Source organism: Bos indicus, chromosome 18 (assembly GCF_029378745.1).
Source record: "Bos indicus isolate NIAB-ARS_2022 breed Sahiwal x Tharparkar chromosome 18, NIAB-ARS_B.indTharparkar_mat_pri_1.0, whole genome shotgun sequence".
Taxonomy (NCBI): Eukaryota; Metazoa; Chordata; class Mammalia; order Artiodactyla; family Bovidae; genus Bos; species Bos indicus.
In genome coordinates, this window is record NC_091777.1 from 49,896,757 (window position 1) to 49,916,884 (window position 20,128).

The 20,128-nt window shown below is 49.8% G+C and overlaps 2 protein-coding genes across 3 annotated transcripts in view; both read right to left on the reverse strand.

The window, feature by feature from the left end:
• Nucleotides 1–190: 190 nt before the first annotated feature.
• On the reverse strand, nt 191–12,521 carry FBL (fibrillarin). Its single transcript, XM_070771031.1, has 9 exons — nt 12,419–12,521; nt 6,941–7,114; nt 6,750–6,851; nt 6,567–6,661; nt 5,427–5,597; nt 2,384–2,516; nt 1,263–1,375; nt 378–523; nt 191–293 (listed from the first exon to the last, which is right to left on the reverse strand). The coding sequence occupies exons 1-9, from the start codon at nt 12,426–12,428 to the stop codon at nt 269–271; spliced, it is 969 nt and encodes a 322-aa protein (XP_070627132.1). The 5' UTR covers nt 12,429–12,521; the 3' UTR covers nt 191–268.
• A 7,440-nt stretch (nt 12,522–19,961) lies between these two features.
• The window catches only part of FCGBP (Fc gamma binding protein), a 41,748-nt gene continuing 41,581 nt past the window's right edge, over nt 19,962–20,128 (reverse strand). For both annotated transcript variants that reach the window (XM_070771033.1, XM_070771032.1), the window contains one exon: nt 19,962–20,127. In XM_070771033.1, coding sequence (XP_070627134.1) covers nt 20,118–20,127 — 10 coding nt within the window. In that variant the 3' untranslated portion in view covers nt 19,962–20,117. The remainder of the gene's footprint in view (nt 20,128) is intronic.

Here is a 20,128-nt window from a genome sequence, read left to right on the forward strand (position 1 = left end):
TGCGCAGTGAGCTACCGACCCCGCCCAAGCGCCGAAGTCCAAGTTACGGCTGCGCAGGAGGCAGCTAAGAGAGGAGCGTGCGCAGTGCGACCGGGTGGGAGCGCTCGCCCCCACCACCACGCCGGTGGACCCAGCGCACTGCAAGCGCCCTGTGAATAGACGTCGTCAAGCAATCAGCGGCAAACGGAGAGACTGATGAGTCTTTTAATACAAAAACAAACGTGTAACAGTAGCTACAGACTCTCTGGCGATCCAGTGGCGCTGGGCTTCAGTTCTTCACTTTGGGAGGTGGCCTGAGAGAAGAAAGTGGACTTAGAAGAGCCCGTCACCACTTTGGGGCACTCGTAACACAAGTACTGATGGGGCTTCGTGCTCACCTGTACACACCCACGACCACAGCATGGTCTCTTTCGTACGGCTCTAGGGTCAGCTGCTCCTGGGGCTTCATGTTCTCTTGCTGCATCTTTTTCACTTCAGAGGCAAAGACAGCCTCTGCGGAAGCTGTGGAGTCAATGCAATTAGCCTGCAAAAGAGAGGATTTGAAGTCTGAGGCAAGCTTTGGGATACCGCTCCCCCCCCCCCCCCCCCCCCCCCCCCGCCACCTTTTGTGCTTCTTTAAACCAGCAGAATTTGTTTTTATTGGAGACTAGACTTTGGAAATGTACGAAAAGACTTTGTGAGACAAGTTTTCTATTTGGTTTGGATTTGGAACAAAAATCCTTCAACAGAACCCTATTTATCTAAAACCTAGTGTTTAAATTTTACGCATTTTTTCGCCTCCTAATTCCTTTTCTTTAGGAATTATGCAGCTGAGAATACCAGAAACAAACGCAGCAAAAGAGAAGGGGGAATCTGGCTGAAGTGCTGGAGAAGCCTCTGAATTTCAAAAGACTTCTTAAAAATGCACCTAGCATTTATCTGTTGTTTATTTTATACCAGGTTCTGTTCTAAACATTCCACATATACTGAGAAGTGTAGTCCTTACATCAACACTAAAAGAGACAGGACTAATGTCGCTATTTTACAAGAAACAGGTATATAGGTTAGGTAACTTGCTCAAAGACACAGCAAGCAGGAATCCAAACTCAGATACTCACTCAACCACTATAGTCTAGCCTCTTTAAATTCTATGGTTTTTAGTTTTGTAGACATTTTTCATTATGTTCTATTTGGTTGGGTGGCTTATAGGGAGCTGGGAATACACTGAATCAAGATATTCCAAGAAGATACCGCCACCCCATAGACTCCTCCAAGCTCCACACCTTAATGGAAATCACAAAGTGTCCTCCATTACGCAGGAAGGTGTGGGCATTCAGAGCTACAATCCGGGTCTGGTCTGGCTGGGCCACGTCAGCAAAGATCACATCCACCATTGCTAGGGAGAAAAAAGTAGCAGTTAAAAGCCGGATCCACGTAATCTTCCCAGCTCCTCCCATGGGGCCTGAGCCCCAACACCAGCAGGTTCCTGGCAGTCTTCCCTGCCTCCAGAATCACCTCCCCCGGCAATGATCCCCCACCCTCCACAGTGCCCCCAAGGTGGGTCCAAAGCCCAGTTACACCAATCATTCATTCCTCTTGTAGACCATATTGCCACCTACTCTGTGGCCAGCCCCGGGCCGGCCGTGGGGGGCACAGAGACGAGTCAGACCCGGACCCTGCCCTCGAGACGCTCCCGGGTCTGGGGGGGAGACAGACACGTCATCAAAAAGGCAAGAAAAGGCGAGCACTTACAGGCAATCGCGTCTGCAGGATTGTGAAATGAAGAAAAGTTGCAGGACAGAGGTAGGATATGAATGCACAGGGAAAAAAACTCACAGGAAGAAAAACTTAAAAAAATGAAAAGATGGTGCAATGACTTTTTTTTAAAATCAGGAAAAGCCAACATCAAATTGTTCAGATCAGTTACCTCTGGGGGTGCTTTATAGATGCTCAATTTTTATACTATGTTTCTGAACTTTTTTAAAAAAAAAAACAAAGTTATTAATATTCACAATGGGTCCCTCTAGGTGTGCTTTCCGGGTTATGATGTCACCAGAGGATGCTGATGAGGACCTCTGAAGGAGGTTTTTATGCCTAAGTCAGGGGTAGCATAAAAGGTACTGGGTTTTGGAGGCAGGCAGGCAGGAAGTACTCAGCGGGAAGTGGGAATGTCAGGAGATTGGAGGGAAAGAGGTTGGCCCAAGGACCCAGATATTTGGGTCCCTGAAGCGGGACCGCCACCTCCACCTCACCTGGCTCCCCAGACTATTTACATTTTTGCAGACTCAACCTGTTCATCCACTCCAGTTCCATCCGAATCAGGACTCCAGGGGCCTCCTCCAGGACACCTGGGGTGGCCTGTCTCACACCTTGCCCTCTCCCAAGCCAACCCTAGACCCCTCACCGATGAGCATGCGGTATTTGTGTGGGTGCCGAGCGTCTTCAATGACAGGAATAATGTTGGTCCGCTTCTTGGCCAAGTTAATGAGGTCACGGCCAGAACGGTGGGAGAACTCAACTGCATAGACCAGACCGTCCTAGAAGACATCAAAGTCAAACAAAAATAACAATGATAACTAGTTCTCCTGTATGGAGTACCTACTCTGGCCCATATACTGCGTTCAGCTCAGTCGCTCAGTTGTGTCCGACTCTTTGTGACCCCATGAATCGCAGCACGCCAGGCCTCCCTGTTGTCCACCACCAACTCCCGGAGTTCACCCAAACTCATGTGCATCAAGTTGGTGATGCCATCCAGCCATCTCATCCTCTGTCATCCCCTTCTCCTCCTGCCCCCAATCCCTCCTAGCATCAGGGTCTTTTCCAATGAGTCGACTCTTCGCGTAAGGTGGCCAAAGCATTGGAGTTTCAGCCTCAGCATCAGTCCTTCCAATGAAAACCCAGGACTGATCTCCTTTAGGATGGACTGGTTGGATCTCCTTGCAGGCAAGGGACTCTCAAGAGTCCTCTCCAACACCACAGTTCAAAAGCATCAATTCTTCGGCACTCAGCTTTCTTCACAGTCCAACTCTCACATCCATACATGACCACTGGAAAAACCATAGTCTTGACTAGACAGACTTTGTTGGCAAAGTAGTATCTCTGCTTTTTAATATGCTATCTAGGTTGGTCATAACTTCCCTTCCAAGGGGTAAGCGTCTTTTAATTTCATGGCTGCAGTCACCATCTGCAGTGATTTTGGAGCCCCAAAAAATAAAGTCTGACACTGTTTCCCCATCTATTTCCCATGAAGTGATGGGACCAGATGCCATGATCTTAGTTTTCTGAATATGGAGCTTTAAACCAACTTTTTCACTCTCCTCTTTCACTTTCATCAAGAGGCTTTTTAGTTCCTCTTCACTTTCTGCCATAAGGGTGGTGTCATCTGCATATCTGAAGTTACTGATATTTCTCCCTGCAATCTTGATTCCAGCTTGTGCTTCTTCCAGCCCAGCGTAGTTAAATAAGCAGGGTGACAATATACAGCCTTGATGTACTCCTTTTCCTATTTGGAACCAGTCTGTTGTTCCATGGCCAGTTCTAACTGTTGCTTCCTGACCTGCATACAGATTTCTCAAGAGGCAGGTCAGGTGGTTTGGTATTCCCATCTCTTCAGAATTTTCCAGTTTATTGTGATCCACATAGTCAAAGGCTTTGGCATAATCAATAAAGCAGAAGTAGATGTTTTTCTGGAACTCTCTTGCTTTGTCGATGATCCACAGATGTTGGCAATTTGATCTCTGGTTCCTCTGCCTTTTCTAAAACCAGCTTGAACATCAGGAAGTTCACTGTTCACGTATTGCTGAAGCCTGGCTCGGAGAATTTTGAGCATTACTTTACTAGCGTGTGAGATGAGTGCAATTGTGAGGTAGTTTGAGCATTCTTTGGCATTGCCTTTCTTTGGGATTGGAATGCAAACTGACCTTTTCCAGTCCTGTGGCCACTGCTGAGTTTTCCAAATTTGCTGGCATATTGAGTGCAGCACTTTCACAGCATCATCTTTCAGGATTTGGAATAGCTCAACTGGAATTCCATCACCTCCACTAGCTTTGTTCCTAGTGATGCTTCCTAAGGCCCTCTTGACTTCACATTCCAGGATATCTGGCTCTAGGTGAGTGATCACACCGTCGTGATTATCTGGGTCGTGAAGATCTTTTTTGTACAGTTCTTCTGTGTATTCTTGCCACCTCTTCTTAGTATCTTCTGCTTCTATTAGGTCCATACCATTTCTGTCCTTTATCGAGCCCATCTTTGCATAAAATGTTCCCTTGGTATCTCTAATTTTCTTGAAGCCACAAGCAGCTCTTCAAATCCCCAAATCAAAACATTACCATTTAATGACCGGTTATCATGATGTGTGTGTGCATGCCAAGTCGCTTCAGTCCTGTCTGACTCTTTGTGACCCCACTGCCTGTAGCCTTCCAGGCTCCTCTGTCCATGGGATTCTCCAGGCAAGAATAATGGAGTGGGTTGCCATGCCCTTCTGGAGGATCTTTCCAACCCAGGGACTGAACCCATGTCTCTTGCATCTCCTGCATTGGCAGGTGAGTTCTTTACCACTAGAGGCACCTGGGAAGCCCTTGTTATCATTTTACAGATGAAAAAACTAGGTCCGAGGGTTATTCCATCCTACTTTGTCTGATCTGAGAGCCCAGGCCCCCAGTTCAGGCTTAAAATGAGGAAGCTAGGGCACAGAGATGACACAACAGCTAAGAATACCTGCACTGGGCCAGACACTGCTCTAGGCACGTTACAGGATTTAATTCATTTATCATCACAATCACCCATTTTCCAAAGGGGTACACTGAAGCTCAGAGAGAGTAAGTACCTGCTGAAAGCCACTTCACTGTTAAGAACCTGCACCAGAGTCTGGGGTTTTTAACCATTAAATTACATACCCTCTAGCCTCATAGCCGAGTAAGGGATCATTGAGATGTCTGGGTGCCCTCTCAACAGGGAGGCCATCCAGCCGCACAGAAGCATAGGCCCCCAAACTGACAATCTCCTGTTTAGGGAAACCAGAAGCCCAGATTTGAGGGCTATCTTTTTTTTGGCTGTACCACATGGCATGTAGGATCTTAGTTTCATAACCAGGGATGGAACCCGCACCCTCTACGGTGGAAGCCTGCAGTCTTAACCACTGGACTGCAAGGAAAGTCCCAGAGGGGTAGCAATCAAATCAAATGTACTCTCAGCTCTGGCCACCCCAACATTGGTTACCCCGACACCCAAGCCCATTCGCTCCAGGCCAAGAACTCAGGTGTGAGGCTGAATGGAGCTCCAGTGACCATGTGGTTCAAGCCGCTGCTTTCACACACAGGCACTGTGACCAGGAAGGGCCTGGCTCCCAGGCCCTTGGTGCAGGGAAGCAGCCAGGACCTCTGAGTCCAGGCTGGCAGAGGAGGGGACCTTTCCCTCCCTCCCATCTCTTCCTGTCCCTGTCTACTCACTGGGCCGACGATATCAGAGACGTGGGAGACGGTGGTGCCCGAGGCAGCCCCGAGGTAGAGGACCTTGGCCCCCGGCTTGATGTGGATCTGGTCCACCCCGCCCAGGATCGCCGCTGCCAGCTTGGAACGGAAAGGGTTCCAGGCACGGTACTCAATTTTGTCATCTCCCTCCTGTACCGGAGAGATGGGGACAGAAGTCAGTACCAGGCTCTTCTGCAAGACCCCACGGCTCTTAACTCTAGGGCCCTCAAAAGGGCCTGGGCCCCCAGTCATTGTACGAGAAACAAATGAGTATATACATCTGTGACCACAATGACCACGACAGGCAGGGCCTGCACTCTCATGGGGGTTCCTGACTCAGGGAGAAGGGGCAGTGGCGGGGACAAGATCATCCCAGACAAGAGCAAGGCAAGACCTCTGTGTTCGTTCTACGAGCGCTGCCTGTGCCGGCCCCTAAGCTCAGGCACTGGGCAAACACACCAAAGGGGACACAGGCCTTGCCCTCCAGGAGCGAGGACACGCTGAATGGACACACACGGCACAGGAGCCAGTGACAGGTGCTCAGGAGAAGGGTCAAGCCAGGAAGCGGCGTGTGAAGTCTGGGGAGCAGGGCGAGGGCAGGTGAGGATGAGAAGGCGGCGGCCAGGAGAGCCCGGGAGAAGGAACTGCCGGAAGCTGAGGGCTCACTCAGGTCAATAAGGAAGTGAGTTCCGGGCAGCAGGAAGCCTGCAGAGAGGTCGTGAGGGCTGCTTCTGCTAGACAGGGTGGGCCAAGGGGGCCTTGTGAGGGAGACAAGGTGACAGCTGACCAGAGATGCCTGATAAGGGACTGGCCCTGCCTGGAGCGGGGAGGAGGAGAGTGTTCCAGGCAAGGGGAACGGGGAGGCTGTGGGAGTGGCTAGAAGACACGTGGTTAGGGAGAGAGGGAGATAGCATGTGCAGGGCCCCCCAGTCACACTGAGGACCCAGGACTTGAACCTGAAGCCAGTGCAAAGTCACGGAGGTGTCTGGGGAGAGAAGTGTGTGATCTGACTTGTAGCTTAAGATGATCCCCTGGCTGTCTCGTGTAGGATGAACAGTCGGGGGCAGGGAGACCAGACTGCTGGTGGCCCTGGCGGCTTAGTCAGGCATGGGGTCTCACCGAAATCGAGACTCTCTTCTCTCCGTAAACGGATTCCCCAGGGACCAGGTTCTTGGTGACCAGTGCATCTTCCTTTCCTCGACAAATGAAGACGCCTGGGGGAAGGGGTCAGAGCAGGGTCAACACCCCATCAGGGCACCGCCCCCTCCTAACCCCGGTGGGCTCCCCGCCCTCCTCACTCACCCTCATGTCGATGGGGCTCTACCATCACATTCTTCCCCGACGGGTTTCCTTTCTTTCCTCCCCGACCACGACCCCGGTTGCCACCAGACTGGAACCCGCCACCTACAAGGCCGAGACATGGTGAGAGCTAAACCCCACCGTGCTTCCCTCCCCGCCCCAGCCCCCAGCCCCGGGAGAGCCCGGTCCATCACCTCTTCCTCCCCCTCCTCGTCCACGGCCCCTGAAGCCTCCTCCTCCTCCACCGCGACCTCGGCCTCCGCCGAAGCCTCCTCGGCCCCCGCCGAAGCCTCCGCGGCCACCACCGCGACCTCCGCGGTCACCAAAGCCACCGCGGCCACCGAAGCCACCCCCGCGGGGGCTGAACCCTGTGATGGAAACAGAAATAGGAATCGTCAACAGGGCCATGGAGCTTGAGAAGTTACTTCTACAGCGAGGGACTCTGCTCAGCAGAGAAACGTGTGCACACGCACACTGGGAGAGGTGTCCACACGTGTCCACGGCAGAACCAACAGGACTGACCCGAACGTCCATCCGCAGAAGGGATGAATGAGACTCGACCGTTCACAGCCATCAAAGCAAAAAGGTTAACAGCAACATGGGACAGATAGAAAAATCTCAGAATCCCGGTAAGTGAAAAAGCAAGCCCTAGAAACCCATGTCAGACACAACATCCTTTTTAAAAAGTCCAGCCACAACCAAGACTGAACGGGACCAGGTGTGCAGACCTAGATGATAACCCATGCACTCCTTTCCCCTTACAGAGACAAAAGGATGTGGTAAATGTGAAGCTGGCTATTAGGCCTGGGGAGGGTGAAATTATAGGATGAGGATGAGAAGGAAAACGGGTGGAGGCAGAGCACTGTTAATATTCTGCTTTCCTCGGCTGGGGAGTCAATTCACAGGATCTGTTCTGTTTCCAGTATTGATTAGTCTGAAAAAGAGTGCATGCCGTGTGTGGCCACGTGCTGTGACAGGAGGGTCCCCCAGGCCCTGAAACTTCTTCACGCTCTCCCACTCAGGACCTTGTGTGTGGTAGACAAGTGCTAGCCCCAAATCGGTTGGCGGGGGGCGCATTCGGCATCCATCTTTCCCCCTAACTGTTCCCCCTGCTTCTAAACACACACAAGTCTCCCCCAGCTTGGTGGTGGGGGTGGGAACGGTGAGGGGGAAGCAAAAACCAAAAATTGTCCTTTATGGATGGGCAACAGCTTATAAGCAGTTTACTTACTTGTCAACATGATGGAAAGTTTAGGGGAAAAAAAAATTCAGAGAGACTTGATTTTCATCACTTCGGGAGTCAGCAAACACTGTTCGCTGAGCCCAGAGCAATGTCTGAAGCAGAGAGATTTCTCCTGGTGCTCACAGATTCAGTATCTGACCTCTGCGACGGCTTCTAAAGCTCTGCTGTACTTTCAGAAAAATGGAGTTACCAATCATTTGTGTGAAAATCCGTGGTTTCAAATGACCTCCCTTGATGTAAACTATTCAATATTAAACCTGCTAAAGTTTTTGCAAAGGCGTGTTATATTCCCACCCTATGAAGGGTTTATTCCTCTTTTTTAAAAAATTTTAATTTATTTTCTTTTGGCCACACCATGCACCATGTGGGATCTCAGTTCCCGGACCAGGGATCGAACCCGAGCCCCCTGCCTTGGAAGCTCTGAGTCTTAACCACTGGACTACCAGGGAAGTCCCCATGAAGGCTTCGATCATCTTAAAAGCATTAAAAATGAAAACGTAGAACTCTGAAGAGCTAGTCCTAATGTAAGTGTTAGGAATGAGCTGGTTTCAAACTCCTACCCGGGAGCTGCCGGCCTCTGGTCTCCTGCCCCCTCTGCAGTCTCCTGCCCACACGGCAGCTGGTGACTGACCTTTTCAGAAAAGCCAATCGGCTCTCACCATTCCCCTGCCCAAACTCCTTCAGGTTTGGGCATCACATTCTAAAGGTTTTCCATCACATTCTAAATGGAATCAGTTCCTTTCTTGGGCTTCCAAAGTCCTAAGTCAGTGGGCTTGCCCCATGCAAGCAATTCTGAGTAACTGTCTGGGGTGGGGGCCCAGGCCTGGGACTTTAAAGTTCCTCGGGTGACTCTAATGTGTGGCCCAGACTGAGAATCACCACACTGGCTTTGCTGACTTTCCTGACCTCACTCTAGGCTAGGTCCTGTGTTCTTCCTCCCCAAGAACAACACCACTTCCAGCTTCTACACCCTTGACATCTTCTGTCCCCTCTGCCTGGGTCCTGAGGACACTGCACGCAAGTGGAGGCCCCCTCCACTGTACGCAAGTCTCTGACCAAACGTTCCTTCCTCAGACCAGCCTTCTCTGGCTACCTGGCCTTTATTCCACTTTCTTTTTCTTCCTGCCAATTATCATACATGGCATTTTAACAATTATCACTGCCTCTTCCCCACTCCCCCCACTGGAATCAACTCCAAACGGACAGGGATGGTTGTTTAGGTCATCACTGCATCCTGCGGGACTATGGGCTCCATGAAAATTAAATGAGCTGTTTACTGATGACTCTTAAAAGTCCTGGGTTCTGCCTCAGGAAGAAAGCGCCCTCTCTATCCACTCAGGAAGCAGGTGATCGGACAGTGACCAGAGCCCCGGTCCCTCCCCTGAGACAGCTCGTGGACTGAACACAGGGAGATGGCCATTCACGACCCTAGAGAGTAGGCAAGGTTCATGGGTGTCTTGAAAAGTTCACCTGTAAGAAGGAGATCTGGAAAATAACACAGTGCCCACATCATAGAATTGTAAAGATTAAACGACAACACACAAAAAGCGCTTAATATGCTGCCTTACACGCAGTTTGAATATATTATTCAAACTCAGGGGAGCAAGTCTCTCCTCCTTCCTACTTAGGGGAGAAACCACTATGCCTAAGAGACCCTCAACCCAGTCCTGCCAAAACAGAGACCCAGAACGTGTGGGCATGGTATGGGGCACAGTATGCATGATCCTATTTCAGTTCCTGGAGCTCTTAGAAAAATGGGCTGTACCCACTCCTCAGAAAAACACACATTCACATATTTAAAAAAAAAAAAAAAAAGTTTTGGTTTTTAAACAGACCCCCCGTTTAAAACTTCTCTTCTGCCACAGCCTTCCCCATCTCCAAACTGGCACCCCACCCTTCCAGTTACACACACCAAAACCCTGAATTGTCCTTGACCCCTCTCATGCCCACATGCAAACGATCAGCTCTATCTCCAAAACATATCCGAAAGGGTGACAATTTGTCAACCAGGCCGACTGCTGCCACCCTGGTCCAAGCCACATCATCTCCAAGTAGATGACAGCAACCACTTCTTACTGCTCTGTCTGCCTTCACTCTTGTTCCTCTAAAACCTTTCACACAGAGCAAGAAGCTGCTGCTAAGTCGCTTCGGTTGTGTTCGACTATGTGTGACCCCATACACAGCAGCCCACCAGGCTCCTCTGTCCCTGGGATTCTCCAGGCAAGAATACTGGAGTGGGTTGCCATTTCCTTCTCCAATGCATGCATGCTAAGTCGCTTCAGTCGTGTGTGGCTCTGTGCGACCCCATACAAGGCAGCCCACCAGGCTTCTCTGTGCACAGTATCCTCCAGGCAAGAATACTGGAGTGGGTTGCCATTTCCTTCTCAAGAGCAAGAAGGATCCGTTTAAATGTCTCAGTCAAGTCTGACTGACGTCATATCCTTGCTTGAAATCTCCCAAAGACTTCCTCTCTCAACCAGACTAAAATCCTTGCTAAAGGACTTCCCTGGTGGTCCAGTGGTTAAGAATCCACTGACCAATGCAGAGGACATGAGTTCGATCACTGGTCTGGGGAGATCCCACATGCTGAGGGGCAACTAAACCAGTGCTTAGAGAAAGTCCGAACAACAGTGAAGACCCGTGCTCCATCATGTCCAATTCTTTGCGACCTCATGGACTGTAGCCTGCCAGGCTCCTCTGTCCATGGAATTTTCTCACCAAGAATACTGGAGTGGGTTGCCATTTCCTACTCCAGGGAATCTTCCCGACCCAGGGATCAAACCCGTCTCTTGAATCTCCTGCGGAGACCCAGCACAGCCTAAAATAAATAAATAAAAATCCTTGCTAAACAGCTGACTCCTGACAACTTCTACAACTTCTTATCCTAACACAGTGAGGGCAGGGTTGGGAAAAAGATGTAGCCTCCATTCCTGGGACAATCAGACCACAGGATGCCTGTGGGCTTGCCAGGGTCTCAGGTGGCACCACCTGACACTTCACCAGAAGATCCCCAAACACTGAAGAGAAAGGGAACCTGGGAGGGGGCGTGGAGTCACAAACTCCACTACCCCTGACCAGATGACCCCATTTCTCCACGGGCCAAAGGGGAAGGAGGGAGAAAAAAGAAAACCTGTACTAAGAAACAGACCCTCTCTGTCATGATGGAAGTTTTCCCCAACTCCAGGGGAGCAAGTTGCGGGGAGGAGGAGGAAATCAGCCTGATTTATAAGAGCTGAGACATCTGGGGAAAAGGACCCTAATTTTGTTCCCCTTGATGAGAATGGTAAAGATAATAATTAGAACCAACACTATTATACGTCAAGCACTGTGCTATGCGAGGTATAATAGACAAAATGTAACTATATGTGAAAGTTTAAGGTGTACAACCTGTCCAGCTCATACACATATATTGCAAAAGGATTACCACCATGAGCTGTTTTTTCTTAACATGCTCTCACTAAATTTGAACTGGGCGCCATTTTATTGATGAGATAACTGAGGCTCAGAGAGGTAAAGCGACTTGCCCAAGGTCACACAGTGAGTTAAGCTTAGTTAGGAGTGAAACTTTGAACTGGGAGGCCCTTCTGCTGTCAAAGCAGGGACTCTCCTCATTCCACTAGGAGGGAGGTGCGGAGGGTTCATCAGAATCTCCAGTAAAACCGGAATGAATAAAACCACTCACGCCTTGTGATTACCTCCCTCCCCCACCCCACAATCCTATACTCGGTGTGTGAAGTTTCACCTCACTTCTCACCGCAGGTGAGGATCACTAGGCTCCGGATCTCACTCCATGCTTAGGGATCCGCCCCCCTCGGGAGAGTAGAGAGCGGGAAAGTGGGCCACAGACTATCAGGCCAGAATACTCATCTATGCGGCTCTCTCCGAGAAGCTGGGTGTGAAGTCAAGGGTACTGTAGCTACGGCAGCGACAGGGCAGGATACGGGGTCTTAAGAGGATCCAGCCCAAGATAAGGGACTCTCCGTCTCGCGATGAGGTCAAATCTACAAATCCCACGCCCAGAGATCCAAGACCCCTGATGTCTGGATCTAGATTCTGGGTAGTACCCTCGACTGCCGCCCGCGGCCCAATATCCAAGACCCCTACTGACGGCCTCAATGAAACGAATTCCAGTTCAGGACATCCCCAATTTTAAGCCCAAGACCCTCGACTCACGACGGTGACCTCTGACGAGTCAGTCACAAACCTCTAGACCAGGAACCCGAACCCTAGGCTCAGGTTCGCTCCTAGGGCGGAACCAAGCCCTCTCATTCCCACGAGAGGCCGGAACAGGACCCTTCCTCACAAGAGACCGGATTCGGGGCTCAGAAACCCTGCCCGCCAGGCCAAGACCCCGCCCCTCTGTTCCCGCCTGGCACTCCACTCCCCGCCGAGTCCCAGCCCTGACCCAGACCCCAACCCCGGGCTGCACCTGGTTTCATAGCGAGCGCAGAGCTGCTGGGCTCAGGAATCGGTGGCTTCCCGGGCTCCACGCGACTGAAGCTGACGCACGTGGGAAGGAGCGCAGGCGCGCGGCGACGTACAGTGGGTGACGCGACCACGCAGCCCCGCCCCTCGGAGCCGCAGCCCCGCCCCGACCCCAGCGCGCTCACTGTGGGCGGGAATTTTTGAGCTTCTCAGGGCACCGCCCCCTCGAGCGCCCTAGGCGGTACCGTGACCTGTGCAGAGGTCGTTACACTAAACACGCTTCCCGCTTCTATTTCACAGGTGCGAGTACCCCAGTAATTACGAGGCGAAAATATAGTCCCTAAGTCGTGTCCGACTCTGCGACCCCATTGACTGCAGCCCGCCAGGCTCCTCTGTGAGATTCTCCATGCAAGAATACTGGAGTGAGTTGCTGTTCCCTTCTCCAGAGGATCTTTACGAACCAGGGATGGAACCCTGGTCTCCCGCATTGCAGGCAGATTATTTACCGTCTGAGCCACCAGGAAATCTCAGTAATGAGGGCTCATCCTCAAATTTTCGCAGGAGCTGTGCCCTCTGCTTCTCTTCTCTATTCCCAGTTAACTGCCTAAAATTCCCTCTACACTCAAAAGCCTTCCCTGATCCATTTCCATCCCCAAGAATAAGGGCCAAATCTGGACTCCATTCATACATTGGAAAAGCATTTGTTGTGTGCCTGCATGTACCAGGCACTCTGTTCTAGGCACTGGGAATGCAGCAGGGAACAAGACATACGAATTCTGGAGCTCATATTCCTATGAGGGAAACAGACACCAAACAAGTTAGTAAAAACATGCTGAATGGTAGAAGGCCATAGTGCTTTGGAGAAATAAGTGCTTTGGAGACTGGTGTTGGGAAGAGGGGTGAAATTTCTTACAGGGTGTTCAAGGAATGCATCCAGTGACTTTTGAGCAAAAAGCTAAAGGAAGTGAGTGAGGCACGCTCCTGTCTGGGGGGAAAGAGTTCCAGGCAGGTTGGATTGCATGTGCAAAGGCCCTGAGGCAGGAAAGGTAAGGAGAGTTGCAGAAACACTGAAGAATGTGTTTCAGGCAGAGTGAGCAGGGGAGAGGGGAAGAGAAGCGGGCAGGGAGGTTCACAGGTAAATTGTGTGGGGCCTTGGGGTGAGAACTTTGACTTTTACTGAGTGAGATGGAGGGTTCTGAACAGAGAAGGGATGTGATCTGACCTGGGTCACTCTGGCTGAATGTGGGAAAGGGAGTGAGAGATAGAGGTGGAAGCAGGAAAACCAAGGCGGGGCCTGCTGCAATGGATCAGGGAGGAGACAGGAAGGACCAGATCAGGATGCAGGCGGAGGAAGGAACATGGAGAAGCTTCTTTATTAATACTGAGAATTTTGCACTTTGTAATTTTATAATTTGAATATTCATCCTCATATTGATTCCACAAAGCAAAACATGTGCTACTATGAGAAATTAGTAACAACCTCCAGGAGAATCCACTGGTCTGTTCTGTTCATTGTTGTATCATTTTGTATCCAGAATAGATAGAGTGCTGCTGCTGCTGCTGCTAAGTCGATTCAGTCGTGTCCGACTCTGTGGGACCCCATAGACGGCAGCCCACCAGGCCTCGCCGTCCCTGGGATTCTCCAGGCAAGAGCACTGGAGTGGGTTGCCATTTCCTTCTCCAATGCATAAAAGTGGAAAGTGAAAGTGAAGTCGCTCAGTCGCGTCCGACCCTCAGCGACCCCATGGACTGCAGCCTTCCAGGCTCCTCCATCCATGGGATTTTCCAGGCAAGAGTACTGGAGTGGGGTGCCATTGCCTTCTCCGAGATAGAATGGGTGCTCCCTAAATGTTTGTTGAAGGAATGAATGAACCTGTGCTGTCTTGAGTTCTCTGTGCAGGGTGTTCCAGAAACACTCCTGAAAATTTGTTTACATATTAAGATGGAAAATCTGTGGAGTCTATGCTGCATTTCCAGGAACTGTGTAATATTTCAAATGGTTCCAATTCAGAGTAGTGTTATCTACTACTCTTGGATCTTACTGTTTGCCTTCCAGTTAAAAATAATTTTTTTTCTAAAGAATGAAAATCCAGGACGTCCCTGGTGGTCCAGTGGTTAAGATTCCACGCTTCCAATGCACGGGGTGCGGGCTCCATCCCTGGTTGGGGAAATAAGATCCCACAGGCCTCAAAGTACAGCCACAAAAGGGAAAGAAAAATGGATGACAATCCTCAGAGTACAGCGCAGGCTGTATTCTGGAATCCTGGCACCATCTCCTGGCTCTGAGATATTGCACCTGCCAACTTGCTCTGCAGACCTGAAACGGGTACTACCAGTGAGTAACTGGGCTTCCCTGCTGGCTCAGAGGGTTAAGAATCTGTCTGCAATGGGTTGGGAAGCCATAGAGAAAGGAATAGCTATCCACTTTAGTATTCTTGCCTGGAGAACCCCATGGACAGAGGAGACTGGTGGGTTACAGTCCATGGGGCCACAAAGAGCCGCACATGACTGAGTGACTGAGCACACAGTGAATAATTAGGGGGATACCTGCTAGTCTTGTGCTGGGGGCACAGTGGTGACTGAAAGAGTCCAGCCTTCCTGGACATGCCAGGCCCTGGTCCTCTGACAGTGGCAGTCCAGAGGGGTCAGGGCCACAATGGGGGGGCGGGGGGCGGCGCAGTACAGGCAGAATGGTCAGGGCTGGGATAGAGGAGGCATCCCTGGAGGGCTTTTCTGCATGTCCCCCATGTCCCCTGAACCTTCCTTTTACCTTCCTGCTCTGACCACAACCTAGTTCTCCCAGGAAGACACACCTTTCTGTGCAGCGCTTCTAAGCAGAGGCTATTTCTCTTCCTCAGCCTTCATGCTCACCGGGCCTGTATATGCAATAAGCTCCTCAAGACTACTTCAAAACCATCCTCTGCCTCCTCTCTAAGATCCTCACTTTGAAGTTTCTGCACAGAACCTGCTCCCCTTCTTGTTACCAGCTTTATCGACTCCCAAGTCACTGCAGCTCACTTCATCTTTTTAGCTCTAGGCTCATGGCCACCCAAGCTGCTCCTCTCATAATTCTTGTTGACTTCCAAATTCAGGTAGATGATCCTGTGACCGTTCTGGCCTCTGGATCTCTTGACTTCCTCTCCTCTAGCGATCTCGTCCTCCGCCCAAACCTTCCTTCCCACACGCAGACTTTGTGCAGGGGACACAATGGTGACTGTGGCAGTGCCGAGGTCCCAGGCTGTTGAGAGAGAAAGGCCCACCCCCAGACAGTGACAGCCCCAAAACTGCAGCCCCTGCAGAATCTCAGTTCCATGCATCTCACTGTCTGCCCATCACCTCTTGTCTCTCCAGTTCACTCCCTCTGAAACTGTTGCTCCGAGGACACTTCAGCCCCATGAAGCTGACCTCCTTCTCCCTGCCCCTCACCTCACCTCCTCATGATCACACTACTCTCACCACCCAGCCCAATCCCCCATCCACTGTTATCTCCTCTTCTTTCCTCATGCCCTCAAACTTCTAACTTTACCTTTGGCACCCAATTGAGTCCACTCTCCACCTCCTTCACACCTGCACACTGGCAGCTAAATGTGGATGGAGAAAAACCCACACCTACTCTGACACATGACCCCAAGCAGTCCCTAATATGGCCCAGCCATCCTATCACATGTCCCTAATTAAATCATTCTCCCATTTCCTTTCCTTTTCTTTTTCTCTTAGTAGTATCGGCAATGTGCTCATTTTTAAATGCTTAGGGCATAATTTACATGTCATAAAATCCACCTCTTTGGGGACTTTCCTGGTGGTCCAGTGGTTAAGAATCCATCTTCCAATGTAGGGGACTCAGGTTCAATCTCTGGTCAGGAAATTAAGATCCCACAGGTCGAGGGGCAACAAAGCCCACCCACCACAACTAGAGAGAAGCCCATGTACCACAACAATGAAAGACCCATGTGTGACGACTAAGACCGGACATAGAAACAAACAGATAAATAAATATATTTTTAAAAGATCAATTTGTTAAAAAAAAAAAACACCTATTTTATGTGTAGAGGTCAACACATTATAGAACACATTTTAGTAAGTTTAGTTTATACACTCATCACCACAATTCAGTTTCAGAACAGCTCAATCATCCCATTTCATATAGATAAGATTATACAATACGTAGAATTCTGTGTCTGGTTTTTGTCACTTAGCATCACGTTCCAAATGGTTGCATGTATCACTAGTTGGTTCCTTTTCATTGCTGAATTCACTGTACGGCTAGACCACACTTTGTTCGTCTGTCTACCTGTTGATGAGCTTTCCAGATGTTTCCAGTATGGAGGTTGTTATGAATAATGCTGCTATGAAATATTCACTTACAAGTACTTGTGTGGACAGATAATTTCTTTTTCTTGTTTTTTTTTTTTTTGAGAAGAGTTCCAGGAGTCAAATGGCTGAGTCATGTGATCAGAGTATGTTTACCTACTGACACTTTTTTCCAAAGCAGCTGGAACGATTTTCTCTTTTCTTTTTGGCTGGGGTGGGTCTTTGTTGCTGTGCATGGGCTCTCTCTAGCTGCGGTGATCAGGGGATACTCTTCATTGAGTTGTGCAGGCTTGTCATTGCGGTGGCTTCTCTTGTTGCAGAGCATGGGCTCTAGAGTGCAGGCTCAGTAGTCGTGGTGTAGGGGCTTACGTGTTCCATGGCACGAGGGATCTTCCCGGACCAGGGATCGAACCTGTGTGGCCTGCATTAGCAGGAGGATTCTTAACCACTGGCCACCAAGAAGTCTTGGACCCCTTTTCTTGAAGGATCATTTTATACTCTCTTCTCTCTCATCAGACCTCAAAACTTTTTCTTTCTTGCTCTTAACTGATGACTGTGTTTCCCATTTGAATGAGAACATACAAGGAATCACAATTTCAGCATCCTCTGACCCATATCTACCAGTCTGTGGCACCTGTTAACTTCCTTTGCTATAAAAGAAATCTGTTTTTGTGTTCATACACTTCACTGCCGACACCAGATATATTTCCACCACAAGCAATTCTCCAGTTCTCTGCAGACTCCAACTGCTGTCCTACAATTTAATTTCGTTCGGACACTAACTGCACGGAGTTGCAGCAGACCCCACAGGTTAAGGACAGAGAGTAACAGAGGAAATCCACTTTCAGTGAGGTGGTTGTGGAAGGGCTCTGTAAGGTAGTAACAGGTAAGTGGACATCTGAAGGATGAGAAGCATCTAGTCAGTGATGAGTGGAGGGAACAGCTCTTTCACAAAGGAATGAAGTAAAAAATTTGGCATGTTCAATACCCTGAAAGATAAGGTTCCCAAATCATAATGACAGTGATAGGAGATGAGTCAGAAGAGGTTGGCAGAGGACTTCCCTGGTGGTCCAGCGGCTAAGACTTCATGCTCCCAATGCAGGGGGTTCAGGTTCAACTCCCTGGTAAGGGAACTAGATCCCACATGCCACAACTAAAGATCCTGCATGCCACGACTAACACCTGGTGCAGCCAAATAAACCTTCAGTCACAAAGTAGTGTCCGACCCTGCGACCCCGTGGACTGCAGCATGCCAGGCTTCCCTGTCCTCCACTGTCTCCTGGGGTTTGCTCAAACTCATGTTCATTGAGTCGATGATGCCATCCAACCATCTCGTCGTCTGTTGCTCTCTTCTCCTCCTGCCCTCAATCTTTCCCAGCAGCAGGGCCTTGTCTTCAGAGTCAGATCTTCGCATCAGGTGGCCAAAGTTTTAGGGCTTCAGCTTCAGCATCAGTCCTTCCAATGAATATTCAGGGTTGATTTCCTTTAGGATTGACTGGTTTGATCTCCTTGCTGTCCTAGGGACTCTCAAGAGTCTTCTCCACTACCACAGTTCAAATGCATCAATTCTTTGGGGCTCAGCCTTCTTTGTGGTCCGATTCTCTTTATTTATAAATAAATAAATACTTTTTAAAAATAAGAGATTGGCAGGGGCCTTTTAGGTGAAGGAATTTGATTTTATTACGATCAATAGCCAGTGGTACTCTTTATAGGTAAAGAAGAGTCCTCTAGTGGCTGTGAGCATGAATTACAGGCGGGGAGGAGCAGATGGTACGCATGATGATGCCAGCTGAACCAGGTGGTGACAGTGGGCGTGATAAGAAAGGCAGGCAGATTTCAGTTATGTTTCAATACAATCCAAAAAGATGCTTTGATGAACAGAGTGGAGGGCAAAGATGAGGGAAGAATCAAGAATAACTCCCCATGTTCTGACTGAGGTTTGGCAGTGATAGTCACTGAGGTGGGGGAGACTAGTGTAGGCAGGGCAGGAGAGAGAGTTAGGACAGAAGAGAGACTTCAGCTTTTGATGCGTAGATTGGACGAACACCTTAAGTCCTCACTCCAACTCTGTGAGGTAGGGACTATCTTTAGCTCTACTTTAAGTATGATGCTTTTGGCTGAATGCTTGTGTCCTTTCAAGATTCCTGTGTCGGAAGCTGACCTCCAACGTGATGGTATTTGGAGATGAAGACTTTGGTGGGGTGAGACGTCATAAGGGTAGAGCCCTCATGCATGAGATTACTGCCTTTATAAAAGAGGCCCAGAGAACTCCCTTGCCCTTCCACCAAGTGAGGACACATGAGAAGATGGTCATCCATGAACCAGAAAGCAGGCGCTCACCAGATACCAAATCTGCTGATGCCTTGCTCTTGGACTCCCCAGGCCCTAGTGAAAGTCAAAGTGTTAGTTGCTCAGTCGTGTCTGACTTCGCCACTCCATGGACCTTAGCTCTTCAGGCTCCTCTGTCCATGGAATTCTTCAGGCACTACTGCATTGGGTTGCCATTCCCGTCTCCAGGGGACCTTCCCCACCCAGGGATCGAACCCGGGTCTCCCACATTGCAGGTACATTCTTTATTGTTCGAGCCACCAGGGATCCCAGGCTCTAGAACTGTGCGAAATTTAAATGTTTGTTGTTTATAAACCACCTATTTTACGATATTTTGTTATAGCAACCTGAGTGGGCTAAAACATATGAAGAAACTGAGTGGCAGAGAAATTACCGTGCCCGGATTATAAAGTTAGAAGCTGTTGATATTTTCATTTTCTACTTCTTCCCTCCATCCAAATGTTCATTTTCTCATCCATCCATTCTTCTAATCATCCAACTGCCCATTTTCCCATTTCCCCATCTACATCTTTCCCAATCTATCTATCTGTCTCCATCCAGCCGTCCCCTCACCTGCCAGTAAATATTCATCATATGCCACGTTCCCCAGGCATCTGACACCTGATGCACAGGAAGGGGGGGCTTCCCAGGTGGCTCCGTGGTGAAGAACCCACCTGCTAATGCAGGAGATGTAATAGACTCAGGTTTGATCCCTGAGTCGGGATCCCCTGGAGGAGGGAATGGCAACCCACTCCAGTATTCTTGCCTGGATCCCATGGGTAGAAGAGCCTGGCAGGCTACAGTCCACAGGGTCGCAAAGAGTAGGACATGACTGAAGCTACTTAGCAAGCACGCATGTACAGGAAGGAAGGTCATGGATAAGCAGACATGAGACAGACACACTGGTGTGCAATTTAATCGAAGATATTTATTGAATGCTTTTCCGGTTGGCCTCGGTGGCTCAGCAAAGGGGTAGAGCAGAGGGACACATGCAATGACAGAGTGCGTCCCTCAGCCTCCAGAGGCTTCAGGTCCTGCAGTCTTCCTTCCCGGTGGATGACTGATCAGTCCTGAC

Bases quoted from the DNA above. Each gene is read 5' to 3' on its own strand.
- FBL (XM_070771031.1), bottom strand. The intron at 6,662-6,749 runs GTGAGTGAGGAG...CCCTTCCCCCAG, and splicing joins AGAGCCCCATCGACATGAGG to GCGTCTTCATTTGTCGAGGA. The intron at 2,517-5,426 runs GTGAGTAGACAG...GATGTCTTCTAG, and splicing joins TCTCTGATATCGTCGGCCCA to GACGGTCTGGTCTATGCAGT.